This window comes from Rhinoraja longicauda, chromosome 33 (genome assembly GCF_053455715.1).
Source record: "Rhinoraja longicauda isolate Sanriku21f chromosome 33, sRhiLon1.1, whole genome shotgun sequence".
Classification (NCBI taxonomy): Eukaryota; Metazoa; Chordata; class Chondrichthyes; order Rajiformes; family Arhynchobatidae; genus Rhinoraja; species Rhinoraja longicauda.
The window spans coordinates 26,192,078-26,208,686 of NC_135985.1; the positions used below are offsets into that span (position 1 = coordinate 26,192,078).

The 16,609-nt window shown below is 46.5% G+C and overlaps 1 protein-coding gene across 1 annotated transcript in view; it reads left to right on the plus strand.

The window, feature by feature from the left end:
- LOC144609086 (NT-3 growth factor receptor-like) overlaps window positions 1–16,609 on the plus strand; it is a 682,437-nt gene that overhangs the window by 206,363 nt on the left and 459,465 nt on the right. Inside the window, exons 4-5 of the mRNA XM_078427465.1 lie at window positions 1,524–1,678; window positions 5,828–5,970. Coding sequence (XP_078283591.1) covers window positions 1,524–1,678; window positions 5,828–5,970 — 298 coding nt within the window. The remainder of the gene's footprint in view (window positions 1–1,523; window positions 1,679–5,827; window positions 5,971–16,609) is intronic.

The following is a 16,609-nucleotide window of genomic DNA, read 5'->3' on the forward strand; positions in this document are numbered from 1 at the left end:
AACATTTAGAACAATTAGAACAACCACGAATAGTGAAAGGCTTGGATGTGGAGAGGATGTTTCCGCGGGTGGGAGAGTCCAGGACCAGAGGGTACAGCCTTAGAATTTAAGGACGGTCCGTTAGGAAGGAGATGAGGAGGAATTTCTTTAGTTAGAGGGTGGTGAATCTGTGGAATTCACTGCCACGGCAGGCTGTGGAGACCGTCAATGTCAGAGATAGATAGATTCCTGATTAGTTAGGGTGTAAGGATTATGGGGAGAAGGCAGGAGAACGGGGTTAGGAGAAAGAGATAGATCAGCTATGATTGAATAGCGAAGTAGACGATGGGCCAAATGGCCTAATTCTGCTCCTATCACTTATGAACATGAACATAGAACAGTAGAGCAAGGAACAGGCCCTTCAGCCCACACTGTCTGTTGAAAATGATACCAAGATAAACTAGTCTCCATTGCCTGCACATGATCAATGTCCATCCATGTTCTGCACATGCATGTGTGTATCTAAAGGCCTCTTAAACACCAATATAGTATCTGCCTCCACCACCATCCCTGGCAGCCTGTTCCTGGCACTCACCATCATCTGTCTGAAAAAACTGCCCCTTTCACCTTAGAGTTATGCCCTCCAGTCTTTGATATTTCCATGCAGGAGAAAAGGCTCTGAATGTCCACTCTATCTGTGCCTCTCATGATTTTATATACGTCTAGCAGGTCTTCCTTCAACCTCCAGGGTTCGAGAGGAAACACTGCAATTCTGTCCAATCTCTCCCTGTCTATCCTATCCTCCTCCACTGTCCAGCGCAAATTGGAGGAACAGCACCTCATATTTCGCTTGGGCAGCTTACACCCCAGCGGTATGAACATCGGCTTCTCTAACCTAAGATAGCCATTGCTTTCCATCCCCTCTCCCTTCCCAGTTCTCCCACCAGTCTTACTGTCTCCGACTACATTCTATCTCTGTCCCGCTCCCTCCCCTGACATCAGTCTGAGGAAGGGTCTCGACCCAAAACGTCACCCATTCCTTCTCTCCAGAGATGCTGCCTGACCCGCTGAGTTACTCCAGCTTTGTGTGTCTCTCTCCCTGTAGCTGATGCTTCCTAATCCAGGCAGCAATTGGAGCTAGTGTTCCATCTCATTATCTTATTGAGTCTAATTGCTGGTGACTCTATGTGACAGCCTCTTTCTATGTCACAAAAATGTAAGTTCATAAGTGATAGGAGCAGAATTAGGCCATTCAATCCATTAAGTTTACTCCACCATTTAATCACGGCTGATCTATCTTTCCCTCTTAACCCCATTCTTCTGCATTACCCCCCATAACCCCTGACGCCCGTACTAATCAAGAATATCTCAATCTCTGCCTTAAAATTATCCACTGACTTGGCCTCCACAGCCACAATGTGAAAGAATGTTATTCTTTCCTCTGATCCTCCTTCCAGGTGCAAGGCAGACTGGGGTAGAGTGAACGTAATGGAACTGGTATGGCCATGTGATCAATCTCTGACCAACGCTTGCTTCTCCTGCAGGATTTTGGTGAGGAACCTGTTCAACTGCAGCTGTGACATCCGCTGGATCCAGCTGTGGCAGGATGCGGGTGCAGCACAGTTGGGGCGGCAGCAGCTCTACTGTCGGACAGAGACGGCCAACATCCTCCTCTCCCACATGAACGTCACGCAGTGCGGTGCGTATTCCTGAGCGCAGAAACCAGACTCATTCCCAGCAACACTTAGGCGTCGGCTTCAGCTCAGATGTTACTTTGATTCAACAACGATGATTCCAGACGTCAGCTGGTTAACTACGGCCGCTGACTAGCGTTTTAGTCCAGTTTAGTTTAGAGATACAGCGCGGAAACAGGCCCTTCAGCCTACCAAGTCCACACCAACCAGCGATCCCCGCACACTAACACTGCCCTACACACACTAGGGACAATTTTACACTTATACCAAGCCAATTAAGCTACAAACCTGTGGTTTGTGGTAGGAAACTGGAGATCTCAGAGAAACCCCACGTGGTCACGGGAAAACGTATAAACTGCCTACAGATAGCACTCGTAGTCAGGATTGAACCCCGGTCGCTGGCGCTGTAAGGCAGCAACTAAACCGCTGCGCCACAGTGCCTCCCTTCTTCTTTCATTACCATTAACACAAAGGTCTGCTTTTCGTTTGGCTAGTAGACGGGGCACAGCGATACAGCTGGTAGAGCTTCTGCCTCACAGTGCCAGGAGCTGACCTCAGATGCTGTCTGTGTGGAGTTTACATGTTCTCCCTGTGACCGCGTGGGCTTCCTCCGGGTGCTCCGGTTTCCTCCTACATCCCCAAGACATGAGGGTTTGCAAGTTATTTGTCATCTATAAATTGCCCCTAGTGTGTAAGGACTGGATGAGAAAGTGGGATAACATAGAACTAGTACGAATGGTCGGCGTGGATTTGGTGAGTGGAAGGGCCTGTTTCAATGCTGTCTCTTTCATTCAGTCATTCAAACACAGAACAGTACAACACAGGAACTCTTTGCCCACACATGAAAGAATTCAATTAGATTCTGGACGGTATAATCCAAACTATTTGAAATGTTTCTATATTGATCACTGATGGACTGAGAATGAGGCAGAGCCCAAATGGGTCCCCATTCTCTTAATTTTAGCCTTGGGAGCTCAGGCATGGGCTGGGCTGTACCACTCCTGTGGCTGCACCACCAACACAAAATGGTGACATTTTAACCAGGTTAGGAAAGACTATCGTCAGAGGGTGGTGAACCTGTGGAATTCTTTGCCACAGAGGGCTGTGGAGGCCAGGTCATTGGATATATTTAAGGCAGAGATAAATAGATTCTTGATTAGTGCAAGTGTCAGAGGTTATGGGGAGAAGGGGGTTAGGAGGCAGAGATATATCAGCCATGATTGAATGGCGAAGTAGACTTGATGGGGCAAATAGCCTAATTCTACTCCTATCACTAATGACCTTATGACATGCCTTTGTACAGTGACTCTTGCTCTTGTACAGTGTCGCTGATCAGTTTTAATCCGGTCCAGTGTACAAGTGTAGGCACGTGATTGTGAGACCTGGCTAGTGTGCAAACACCAGTGTGAAAATGACCAACTAATCTGTTTTCAGAACAAAGAACTGCACGGCACATGAACAGGTCTTTGGGCTCACAATCTCTGTATCAAACATGATGCCATGATAATCTACTTTCGTCTGCCTGCACATGATCCATATCCCTCCAATCCCTGCATTTCCATGTGCCTATTTAAAAGCATAAACACCATTACCTGAAGTGCCTCTACCACCGCTAGGCATCCACCATCCTCTGTGTAAAACACTAATCATCTCTTTTAACGTTTGCTCCTCTTGCATTAAAGCTCTGCCCCCCGAGTGTTTGACATTTCCTTCCTGGGTAAAAGGTTCTGACTGTCTGCTCTATCTATGCTTCTCATCATTTTATATGGTCATAGAGTCATAGAGTGATACAGACCAACTTGCTCACACCAGCCAACGTGTCCCGGCTACATTAATCCCACCTGCCTGCTTTTGGTCCATTTCCCTCCAAACCTGTCCTATCCATGTACCTGTCTAACTGTTCCTTAAACATTGGGATAGTCCCTGCCTCAACTATCTCCTCTGGCAGCTTGTTCCATACACCCACCACCCTTTGTGTAAAAAAGTTACCCCTCAGATTCCTATTAAATCTTTTTCCCTTCACCTTAAACCTTTGTCCTCTGGTCCTCGATTCACCTACTCTGGGCAAGACACTCTGTGCATCTACCCGATCTATTCCTCTCATGATTTTACACACCTCAATAAGGTCACCCCTCATCCTCCTGCGCTCCATGGAATAGAGTCCCAGCCTACTCAACCTCTCCCTGTAAGCTTAGGCCCTCGAGTCCTGGAAACATCCTTGTAAATCTTCTCTGTACCCTTTCCAGCTTGACAACATCTTTCCTATAACATGGTGCCCATACTCTAAATGCGGCCTCACCAACGTCTTATACAACTGCAGCATGACCTCCCAACTTCTGTACGCAATACTTCTATATTTCTATCTCCCTTCAACCTATGGCGTACCACTGATTGTCCCATTATTGCCCATAATCAGTGGTTACAAGAAGCATCACAAACCCATTTTAGTCACAAGGCAGTTTAACAGTCCCACCACAAAGATCATCGAACCCTCTGGGCTCCCGATCTTCTGACTGCCTCTCTGTCCTGCTCCAGTGAGCAGTCTGTCCTGGCCCAGTGTTGGATCACTGGCCTGGTACATCACAGTGCAGGGCAGTGTCGAGTCCGTTTCGGCTTTTCTATAATGCATTTAGCTCTCTGAGAAGGTCATAGAACTCAGAAGACCAAGGAGTTGAATATAACAGATCCCTGATGATAATTAGCCCAACTCCAATTTATCCAAAATCATTTGTCACACCAGCAAAATTTAAATCAACCCCAAATGTAAATTAAGAACTTTTAAAGAACCATTTTTGTTCTTTGTGGTTTTCAATTTGAATTGATGAATAATTCAAATTGAGCACCTTTGAATTAAAAGGAGTTAACAATATCTGCATAACTGATTTGTGCAACTCATCTCAATTCTTCTGCTGCTTTTTATCTGCAGGCACTTTTATCTATTTCTGTCTAATGTTTGCAAGTCAACAGGTTCATCGTGATGTTGGTTAGTGCTAAGTATTCAAGAAGGGCCCGTCACTGCAACCCCCAACATCTCACCTGATCAATGCGTGTTGTTGCAGCACTTGTAACGGAGAATCTTTCCATGGTCACAGGAGCACTGCGACAAAAATGATGCATTTAAACTGTTGTTTGGAGGTATGACTGAAATACTGAGTCTTAAAGGAGTGGAGAGAAAGATCCAGATCCAGAGAGGTGTGGGGAGAAAATTCCAGAACCTGGCAGCATGACAGAGCAGGGGTCAAGAGTCAAGAGTGTTTTATTGTCAAATGTCCCAGATAGATCAATCAAATTCTTACTTGCAGCAGCACAACAGAATATGTGAACATAGTACTCTGGAAACAGGATAATAAACTAGAGAGAAAATAGCCTATGTAGTTCAGAGCTTATTTGAGGTTGTAGTGTTTAATAGCCTGATGACTGTAGGGAGGAAGCTGTTCCTGAACCTGGACGTTACAGTTTTCAGGCTCCTGTACCTTCGTCCCGATGGCAGGGGTGCAATGAGTGTGTGGCCAGGGTGGTGTGGGTCTCTGATGATGCTGGCTGCCTTTTTGAGACAGTGACTCCAGTAAATCCCTTCGATGGTGGGGAGGTCAGAGCCTGTGATGGACTGGGCAGTGTTCACAACTCTGGGCAGTCTTCTTCACTCCTGGGCATTCCTAGGTGAAGTTGCGGCTGTCAGTGGGGAAGGGTTACCTTTGACTATGCTCAAGAGACTAACCTCAAGGAGCTTTGATATGTTGTATATTCTAACTCTTTAACCCTTCAATTTCAGTCTTGTTCTCCTTGGAGTCTCTGAAATCCATTGCTGCAGTCATGGCAGTCACATCTTCAGCTGCCGAGGAAATCCCTCCGTCAGGATCTCATTCTCCTCTTTCATACACCCTCTCCTCCCACCTTCATAATTAACACCACCTTCCCAACTCAACCTCACCATTGCATCCCACTGTCTGAGCCATTGTTCATGTAGCCTGCTATCTCAATCCCTTGATAAACTTCTTGAGAAACTCTTTGGGAAGTTCTTACTACCAGTAAATGGAACTCTTTTTTTTTTCTCTCCTCTTCCTGCAATGCACCAGGTGTCAAGTCCATTGAATTTACAAGCAATGCCCAATGCTGGATGTGACTGATTTTTGTTTACTCTCTCTCACGTGTAGAGTTGCCAGAAATCAGCGTGAGTCACAGTAACTTATCGGTGAAGGCCGGAGAGGATGCGGTGGTGACTTGTAACGGGTCGGGCTCTCCCCTCCCTGATGTGGATTGGAATGTCACTCACGTTCACTCCATTGGTATCCACCAGGTAAGAGATGGATAGGCTTGTTGGTGACCACACACCCCTCTAGGGCAGGGCATCCCAAAGATTCAACAAGGCACTTGACGCCTATCAGCTATGAGAATGCAGGAATGTTTAGTTTTGTTTAGATTGGAGATACAGTACAGAATCAGGACTTTCAGCCCAGCCAGTCCATGCCAACCAGCGATCCCTGCACATTAACACTCTCCTACACACACTAGGGACAATTGTATATTTATGCCAAGCCAGGACTGTGGGAGGAAACCGAAGATCTCGGAGAAAACCCCGCAGGTCACGGGGAGAACATACAAACTCCATACAGTCAAACACCCATAGTCAGGCTCGAATCTGGGACCTGGGGCTCTGGTGCGGTGAGGCAGAAACTCGACCGGTGTGCCACCGTGCTGCACCAGCGAGCAGTGGCCAATTTGTAGCAATTTTCCCCAGACTGAATAATGTTCAGATAATCAGATTTATTCATGTTCAGGGAGGGTGGATGTTGACCAAATCATCTGGTAGAACCTGCCTGATCGTTCTTGAAATAGGGTCATTGATTCTGAGAGGCAAGGAGGGAGGGTGGGTGCCTTTGGTTAAGATGTTATCTGAATCGCTGCAATTTTGATAATACTGTACATCATTCCCTTGCTACCACACTGCAGTGCCAGTTTAGCTTTTCAGATCATGTCTTGAGAGCGAGACATAGCAATTACCCAATGATTCAGATAACAGTCGCTCCACAGCTCAGATTGCTTGTCCTGTTTGATAGTCAGAGAGTCAAGAATCATAGAGTGATACAGTGTGGGAACAGGCCCTTTGGCCCAACTTGCCCACACCGGCCAACATGTCCAGCTACACTAGTCCCACCTGCCTGCGCTTGGTCCATATGCCTCCAAACCTGTCCTATCCATGTACCTGGCTAACTGTTTCTTAAACTTTGGGATAGTCCCAGCTTCAACTACCTCATCTGGCAGCTTGTTCCATACACCCCTCAGTTAACCCTCAGATTCCTATTAAATCTTTTCCCCTTCACCTTGAACCTATGTCCTCTGGTCCGCGATTCCCTACTCTGGGCAAGAGATTCTGTGCATCTACCCGATCTACTCCTCTCATGATTTTATACACCTCTGTAAGATCCCCCCTCATCCTCCTACGCTCCAAGGAATAGAGACCCAGCCTACTCAATCTCTCCCTGTAGCTCAGACCCTCTAGTCCTGGCAACATCCTCGTAAATCTTCTCTCAACCGTTTCATGTATGTATCTTTGTTCTCTGCACTGCGAGATTATTTGGTGTCAGAAAGCAGTGACGGCAATGTTGCGCAAGACAACATCTTTGTAAGGGTTACAAATAAATGTCGTGCAGCAAAGACATCATTAGTTCTCCGAGTCCTGATACCCCACCCTCTGTTATGCCTTGTTTCAATGTGTGATCCACCACTTTAGAGAAACAGCGTGGAAACGAGAATAACGTTTGTTGCTATTTTTGAAGGATGTATTTTTCTGTAGGATCATTATTATCATTAGAGTTATTGATGGTCGCTCCTGCCTTATAGAGACATATAAAATTATAAAAGGACTGGACAAGCTAGATGCAGGAAAAAATGTTCCCAATGTTGGGGGAGTCCAGAACCAGGGGCCACAGTGTAAGAATAAAGGGGAGGCCATTTAAAATTGAGATGAGAAAAAACTTTTTCAGCCAGAGTTGTGAATTTGTGGAATTCTCTGCCACAGAGGGCAGTTGGGGCCAATTCACTGGATGAATTTAAAAGAGAATTAGATAGAGCTCTAGGGGCTAGCGGAATCAAGGGGTATGGGGAGAAGGCAGGCACGGGTTACTGATTGTGGATGATCAACCATGATCACAATGAATGGTGGTGCTGGCTCAAAGAGGTCAATGGCTTACTCCTGGCCTACTCCTGCACCTATTTTCTAAGTTTCTATGTTTCTAAGGGTCATATTGTTGAAGGCAGTAAACGTTGTCAGGAAATTCTGCCTAGAGTGCTCAGATCCTTCATTGACAATAGTCTATTGATCTGTTGTCAATGGTCTGTCGATGAGCATTGCATGTAAACAGATTGTTGTGTGTACCACTGCTGTCGTTTGTACATCTGTGCCTGAAACCTGTCGACCCAAGGAGCAGAGGCAGAATCAAAGATGATCAGGGCCAACTCTGAACTGAAAGGGAGATGTCGTAACACAGGCAAATGAAATAATTCTCAGCCTGAGGAGACATGGGACACTCGTCTGATGGGCTGTGCCTGACAGTGGAATTATTAACAGTCAGTTGCAGATAGAGTATGAGCAATGATTTTATGGTATGGGATTTGTTATGCAGTTAAACTTTAGATTTTAGAGATACACTGTAGAAACAAGGCCTTTGACCCACCGAGTCCGCACTGACCAGCGATCATCCCAGTACACTAGCACTATCCTCCACAACAGGGACAATTTACAATTTTTGTGGGCTGAAGGGCTGAAGCTAATTAACCTACAAACCTGTACATCTTTGTAGTGTGGGAGGAAACTAGGGCACCCAGGGAAAACCCACGTGGTCACAGGGAGAACGTACAAACTCCGTACAGACAGCACCCATAGTCAGGATCGAACCTGGGTCTCTGTCGCTGTAAGGCAGCAACTCTACCGCTGCACCACATAAGCATGCAGCATGCAGGTGCAACACAACCCCAGTGATCCCTCTCATTCTTATGTTTCATGGGGCAGCACAAATGTTCTGCAAAAGGATACAGAGTGCTGGAGTAACTCAGTATGTCTGGAGAACATGGATAGGTGACGTTTCATGTCGTGAGCCTTCTCCAGACTAATTGTAAGTGGGGAGGGGCGATATAAAAGCTGGGAGACCTGAGGAGAGGCAGGACAATTAAAGTTGTCCATCAGTCGGAGAGGCCACTGGAATTTAGAAGGATGAGGGGGAATCTAAGAGAAACATAGAAAATTCTTAAGGGATTGGACAGGCTAGATGCAGGAAAACTGTTCCCGATATTGGGGGAGTCCAGAACTAGGGGTCACAGTTTAAGAATAAGAGGTAGGCCATTTAGGACTGAGATGAGGAAAAATGTCTTCACCCAGAGAGTTGTGAATCTGTGGAATTCTCTGCCACAGAGGGCAGTGGAGGCCAACTCACCGGATGTATTCAAGGGAGAGTTAGATATAGCTCTTAAGGCTAATGGAATCAAGGAATATGGGGAGAAAGCAGGAAGTGGGTACTGATTTTGGGTGATCAACCATGATCATATTGAATGGCGGTGCTGGCTCGAAGGGCCGAATGGCCTCCTCCTGCACCTATTGTCTATTGACCTCTGTGTGTAGGCACAGCCTGGTGTTGCTTGTTGAATTTTAAACCACTTTCGCAAGGAGACAGAGGGTCACTCTCTTAATTGCTTTTGCTTATCCACCACCCTGCCTTCATAAAGACACAGTGAGTAGACAGATTAAGAAGCCCAGAAATAACAGGATTGGAGATTTCTGGTCCTGAGAGCAATTTCAAACAGTTTTCAACCAATCCACTCTCACTGACAGACAATTTTAACAAAGCCCTCAGTCCATTCTTTAAGCGACCCCATTTAATAACCACTTGAAGCCTTTAAACTATACACTTCAGTCACTTTCCTGCCAGCTTTGCTCATAACTTGAAGTCTCTTCTTCAGTAAAAAAAAAAACTTCCCTGGTACTCCAAACATACTCATTAAAAAAATATACCACCAGCTAAATCAATTAATGCAGCAATTTTAATTAAGTTAAAAATTTCACATGGACAGTAAACCAGGAAGGGAAAAGCGTGATCTACAACTAGTATTTATAACTTGCAAAGCACAAAATAAAGATTGTATCTGAGGGAATTAAAATTCACAATACTAACATTTGTTTTATTGGGGTCTGATAGGTTTTTAATCAGTAAGCCATTAAAACCTCAGACTCTCTACAATAAACCAAAATATCTTACCAGATTAGTATTAAAACATCTGAAATACTTGTTAATTGAACTGATTCCCATTGATTTCATTCAAGAACACACGGTGGCACAGCGGTAGAGCTGCTGCCTTACAGTGCTTACAGCGCCAGAGACCCGGGTTCAATCCTGACTACGGGTGCTGTCTGTACGGAGTTTGTACGTTCACCCCATGACCTGCGTGGGTTTTCTCCGAGATCTACGGTTTCCTCCCACACTACAAAGACGTACAGGTTTGTAGGTTAATTGGCTTGATATAAATGTAAATTGACCCCAGTGTGTGTAGAGTGGTGTTAATGTGCGGGGATCGCTGGGCGACGTGGACTCGTTGGGCCGACGGGCCTGTTTCTGCGCTGTATCCCTAAACTAAACTCAACCGAAAAGAGTGCACAAGAGTGCTGTCCCTGGAGGAGGGGTGATTCAGTGTCTCAGGCTGCAGGTCTGTGCAATCTATCCATTTCACAGAGTAACAGCGAGGAATGCCAGTACCCTTGCATTCCACACTACAGCAAAATATGATTCATCAACACTACACAACATTGGTGAGACAACTCTTGGAGTATTGTGTTCAGTTTTGGTCTCCTGGCTATAGGAAAGATGTTGTTAAGCTGGAAAGCGAGCCGAGAAGATTTAATAGGATGTTGCCAGGTTTTGAGAGCTTGAGTTACAGGGAGAGGTTGGACAGGCTAGGCGTCAAGGTGGCGCAGCGGTAGAGCTGCTGCCTTACAGCGAATGGAGTGCTGGAGTCCTGGGTTCGATCCCGACTTCAGGCGCTGTCTGTACCGAGTTTGTACCATCTCCCGTGACCTGCGTGGGTTTTCTCCAAGATCTTTGGTTTCCTCCCACACTCCAAAGACGTGCAGGTTTGTAGGTTAATTGGCTTATGTAAAAATTGTCCCTAGTGGGTGTAGGATTGTATTAATATGCGGGGATCGCTGGTCGGCATGGACCCGGTGGACCAAAGGGCCTATTTCCACACTGTATCTCTAAACTAAACTAAACTGAACTAAACTTTATTCCTTGTAGCACAGGAGGATGAGGGGTGATCTTAGAGAGGTGTACAAAATCATGTGGAGAATGGATAGGGTATATTGACAGTCTTTTACCCAGAGTAGGGGAATTAAGAACAGAGGACATAGGTTTAAGGTGAGAGGGGAAAGATTGAATAGGAACCTGAGGGCAACCTTTTTACATGGAGGGTGGTGGTTATATGGAACGAGCTGCCAGAGGAGGTAGAAGAGGCAAATACTCTACCAACGTTTGTAGACATTTGGACAGGTACATGAATAGGACAGGTTTCGAGGGATATGGGCCACACGTGGGCAGGTGGGATGAGTGTAGATGGGACAGTGCGTAGGAAGGAACTGCAGATGCTGGTTTAAACTGAAGATAGACACAGTAAATTGGAATAACTCAGCGGGACAGGCAGCATCTCTGGAGAAAGGGAATGGGTAACGTTTTTGGTCAAGACCCTTTTTCACACTCAGAGTCTGAAGAAGAGTCTCGACTGGAAAAGGCACCCATTCCCTTTCTCCAGAGATGCTGCCTGAGTTATTCCAGCTTTTTGTGTTTATCTTCAGTGTAGATGGGGCATCTTGGTCAGCGTGGATAAGTTGGGCCGAAGAGCCTGTTACCATGGTATAACTGCCTCTAACTGATTAGGGCAACTATCTGGAGAGTGGAATTGCAATGCAAAACTCAATAAGTACTTGAGTAACTCAATGGGTCAGACAGGCTCTGTGGAGAGAATGGACAAGCAACATTACATTGGGATGACAAAGCTTTTGTAACTTGGTCGGCACCAAAGCGTGGCGACACTCGTGTACTGCCGCGGTGAGGTCTGCTGTATGATCTTACCCGGTTGTACGCAAAACAAAGCATTTCACTGCCACCGTGCCATGCCGCCCCAATAAGCAAGCAGCATGCAGGTCCAACACAACTCCAGCGTGGTGCATTGATCCCCATCATTCTGATGTTTCATGGGCCAGCACAAATCTTCTGCAATTGGCCTACTCCTGCACCTATTGTCTATTGTCTAATTCACTTGAACTAACCTCGCAAGGTTACCACAAAAGGATACAGAGTGCTGGAGTAACTCAGCGGCTCAGGCAGTATCTCTGGAGAACATGGATAGGTGACCTTTTTGTGACAGGACCCTTCTCCAGATTGTAGGTGGGGAGGGGGGATACAAAAGCTGGGAGAGAGGAGAGGCAGGACAATTAAAGTTGTCCATCAATCAGAGAGGTCACTGGAATTTAGAAGGATGAGGAGGAATCTTATAGAAACATAGAAAATTCTTAAGGGATTGGACAGGCTAGATGCAGGAAAAAGTATCATTGAATCATTGCGAGCTCCCACAGTATAAAGTGCAGTCAAAAGATCAAATGGACTGAATGGACTGTCTCTGTGCCACCATGATTTCAGTCAAGGAAGAACCGTTATCCGGCGTGGGTGGGATTTTTCTGTGTTGCCTGCTCAGCGTTTGGCCGCTGTGGATTGGAGTAATTCACTGAGAAAGTGATGAAATAAGAAAGGGTATGGGAAACATTAATCAATTTGCCCGGTGTGGCTTTTAATAAGTGAGTACATCTTCCATCATTGAAATTAATCCAACGGATTTGTGGAAGACCTGGAGCTGACTTGCCGAAAGACAAAAGGCATTGTAATAGACACAGTATTTACCAGTAATAAAACGGCCAGACACCAGAGATGACATTATCTGCCTGGTGGGGTGAGCAGCAGGAGTGTGGAGACGAGGATTAAGATGAATGCTGTCATCGTCACAATTCATTTACTTCTCTTCTCTTTGCAATCACACTGTGAGTATAATCCTCATTGCCTGACCTTTAAAAAGAGAATTAAATCGAGGCAATTTTACGATTTGCAACCCGATGCTTTAATAAATTTGCAGATGCCATCCGCTGCCTAATTGTTGTTTTGATCATTGGTACTGTGTGAAGTTGGTGAGTGAGGATATCATAGAGCCTGGTGTGCAGTCACCCCACGCACTGCCGTGTGATGTGTTCAGTATCTGGGCTCATTTCACATTTTGTGCTGACCTTCTTGTGTGGGTTTTATTAAACTCGAGGTGAAAGCTCCCCTAATCTTCACTGTGCAACTAGGCAGCATGGCGTGTTATGTGGGCATCCTCAGCAGTGGGACAAAGCCTTTGTTAAATTACTTGCTGCCAGATCAGGTCTCTGCAGCCATCCAGAATACCAGCAGGTGAGAGAGAGAGAGAGAGAGAGAGAGAGAGAGAGAGAGAGAGAGAGAGAGAGAGAGAGAGAGAGAAAGAGACCGCCCCATCCTGCTTCCTATCACCAGAATCTCTAAACTAAACTAAAAGTGTAGGAAGGAACTGCAGATGCTGGTTTACACTGAAGATAGACACAAATTGCTGAAGTAACTCAGGACAGGCAGCATCTCTGGAGAAAAGGAATGGGTGACGTTTCGGGTCGAGACACTTCGTCGGTCTGAGTCACTCCAGCATTTTGTGTCTAGCTAAACTTAAAGTGTGTGGATACGCATGCCGGGTGACTTTAGTTCAAGATTTGGCTGTGTTCAGACATCCAACAAGCCTCACTGTTTAGGATATAAAGTGCTGGAGTAACTCAGTGGGTCAGCCCATATATCTGGAGAACATGGATAGGTGCCATTTCAGGTCGGGACTTTTCTATTGGACAATTTTAATTTTAATTGTGGAAACCATGCTCTGTCCTGCCTCCCCTCTCCCCTACTCCCCCCCCCCCCACTATGATTAGAAGAAGGGTCTCACCCCATAACGTCACCTATTTATGTTCTCCAGAAATGCTGCCTGGCCCTTTGTGTTCTTTTGTGTAAACCAGTATTTGCTGTTCCTTGTTTGGACATTCTGGCTCAGTGTTTCGACACATATACGTGTCATATATATGTTACATATATCTTCCATACGTCTTGAACTTCATGGTGTTACCTAACCAATAACTTACTTTTAGGATTTAAACACTTTTGAGGGTGATTTCTAATTAATTTTGCGTAGCACAGGGCCGCAAACAGCAAATGAACTCAGACCTGACCTCACCTTTAGAGCACAGTCTTCCGCAGGTTGCAACGTGAATGTGGAAATGTTTATTCTGTCAGGATTTAACGGAATATCAGTGCAGATTAAGGCTGCATTGTTTTAAAGGGTGCACAGATTGTGTGCTGTCTCCTTACTAAAAGGGCAGTGTTTAATACCTCACAATTCATGTAAAATTAGCTTGTAAATGAGCATTGCTAATTAAGGCAGGGATAATGAGGCCATGGATACCATTAGATTGTGTTTCTAAGGGATAAATCCCCGTGACTGGAGGTGTCCCGATGGCACGCTGTATGATTATTGCTTGGAGCATGAAGGGTAATTTTGGACTTGCTACCGCAGAGTTTCAATAGCGCCCAAACTCCAAGGTATTATAGTTGTTTAGTTTATTGTCACGTGTACCGAGGTACAGTGAAAAGCTTTTTGTTGCGTGCTATCCAGTCAGCAGAAAGACAATACTTGATTACAATCAATCCGTCCACAGTGTAGAGATACATGATAAGGGAATAACGTTTAGTGCAAGGTAAAGCCAGCATAGTCCGATTAAGGTAGTCCGAGGGTCACCAATGAGGTAGATAGTAGTTCAGCACTGCTCTCTGGTTGTGGTGGGATGGTCCAGTTGCCTGATTACAGCTGGGAAGAAACTGTCCCTGAATCTGGAGGGCCACACTTTGTCAGACGGGAGGGGGATGGGGTTAGTTATTTATAGTTTTGGAGATACAGAATGGAAACAGGCCCTTTAGCCCACTGAGTCCGTGCATCGATTGCTCGTTCACACCAGCTCCATGTTATCCCATCATCCACTCCCTACACAAGGGGGCAATTTACTAGAGGCCAATTAACGCACAAGCCCAAGTGTCTTTGGGATGTGTGGGGAAACTGGAGCAGCTGGAGGAACCCCACATGGCCAAGCCCACATGGCCAAGCCCACATGGCCAAGCCCACATGGCCAAGCCCACATGGCCAAGTCCACATGGTCAAGCCCACATGGCCAAACCCACATGGCCAAGCCCACACATGGCCAAACCCACATGGTCAAGCCCACATGGCCAAGCCCACATGGTCAAGCCCACATGGCCAAACCCACATGGCCAAGCCCACATGGTCCCACATGGCCAAGCCCACATGGCCAACCCACATGGTCCAGCCCACATGGCCAACCCACATGGTCCAGCCCACATGGTCAAGCCCACATGGTCAAGCCCACATGGTCCAGCCCACATGGCCAACCCACATGGTCCAGCCCACATGGTCAAGCGCACATGGTCAAGCCCACATGGTCCAGCCCACATGGTCAAGCCCACATGGTCAAGTCCACATGGTCAAGCCCACATGGTCAAGTCCACATGGCCAAGCCCACGTGGTCAGAGGGAGAAGGTGCAACACTGTGACCTGACACGTGTGATAATAAAATAAAGTCTCATTCATTCATTCAAACTCCACACAGACAGCACTTGAGGCCAGGATGGAACCCAGGTCTCTGGCGGTATGAGGCAGCAGCTCTACAGGGGCGTGGGCAGGGATTGGGCTCGGGGCTCAAGCCCAGTGGTGAGAGTACATATCAGGGGTTCATAATCAGGTAAAGGGGTAAGAAGGTTCATCGTAAGCATAATTTACACAGATCAGCCAAAACATTATGACCACCTGCCTAATATGCTGTTGGTCCTGCGTATGCAGCCCCATACGCAGCAGGGTGCGATGCACTGTGTATTGTGACACATTCCTCCCATGACCACCATTAAAGTTTTCTGTGACTTGTGCCACAGTCGACCTTCTGTCGGTTCGGACCAGACGGGATAGCCTTCGTTGCCCTCGCGCATCGATGAGCCTTGGGCACCCAACACCCTGTCTGTCGCCGGTTTGTGGTTAGTCCCTCCTCGGACCACTGTTGGTAGTGTGCTCATCACTGCTGACCAGGAGCACCCCACAAGCCTTGCCGTTTCAGAGATGCTCTGACCCAGTCGTCTGGCCATAACAATGTGGCCCTTGTCAAAATCGCTCAGGTCTTTACTCCTGCCCATTTCACCTGCATCCAACACATTAACTTCAACAACTGACTTGCTGCCTAATATATCCCACCCCTTGACAGGTGCCATTGCAACAAGATAATCAATGTTATTCACTTCGCCTTTCAGTGGTCATAATGTTTTGGCTGATCGGTGTATGTTTGTGGATCTGGGACTGGTGCAGTGATCTGAACATGCCAGGCTCTCTTAGGTGTAGTGGTTGGATCCCAGAATTAAGTCCACTTTGCTCAATGGAGATCAATGCATTTTGCACATCCAACACAAAAATTGAATCTGCTGCACAAGCAGCACAACTTTTCTGAGAAGTTCCCAGCGGAGTTTCCACCATCACTGGCCATTCTCGGGAAAGCCCAGCAGAAGTAGTGCAGCATCTGAGTGGACAACGGTCCCATCAGTTAGTCTCACGCTAACAAGACGTGATCAGTATTGGTTGTCAATTTGTAGTCAGTAAATGTTCATTCCAGTATTTAAACGGTGGCGCAGCGGTAGAGTTGCTGCCTTCCAGCACCAGAGACCCAAGTTTGAACCTGACTACGGGTGCTGTCTGTATGGAGTTTGTACGTTCTACCCGTGACCGCGTGAATTTTCTCCGGGTGC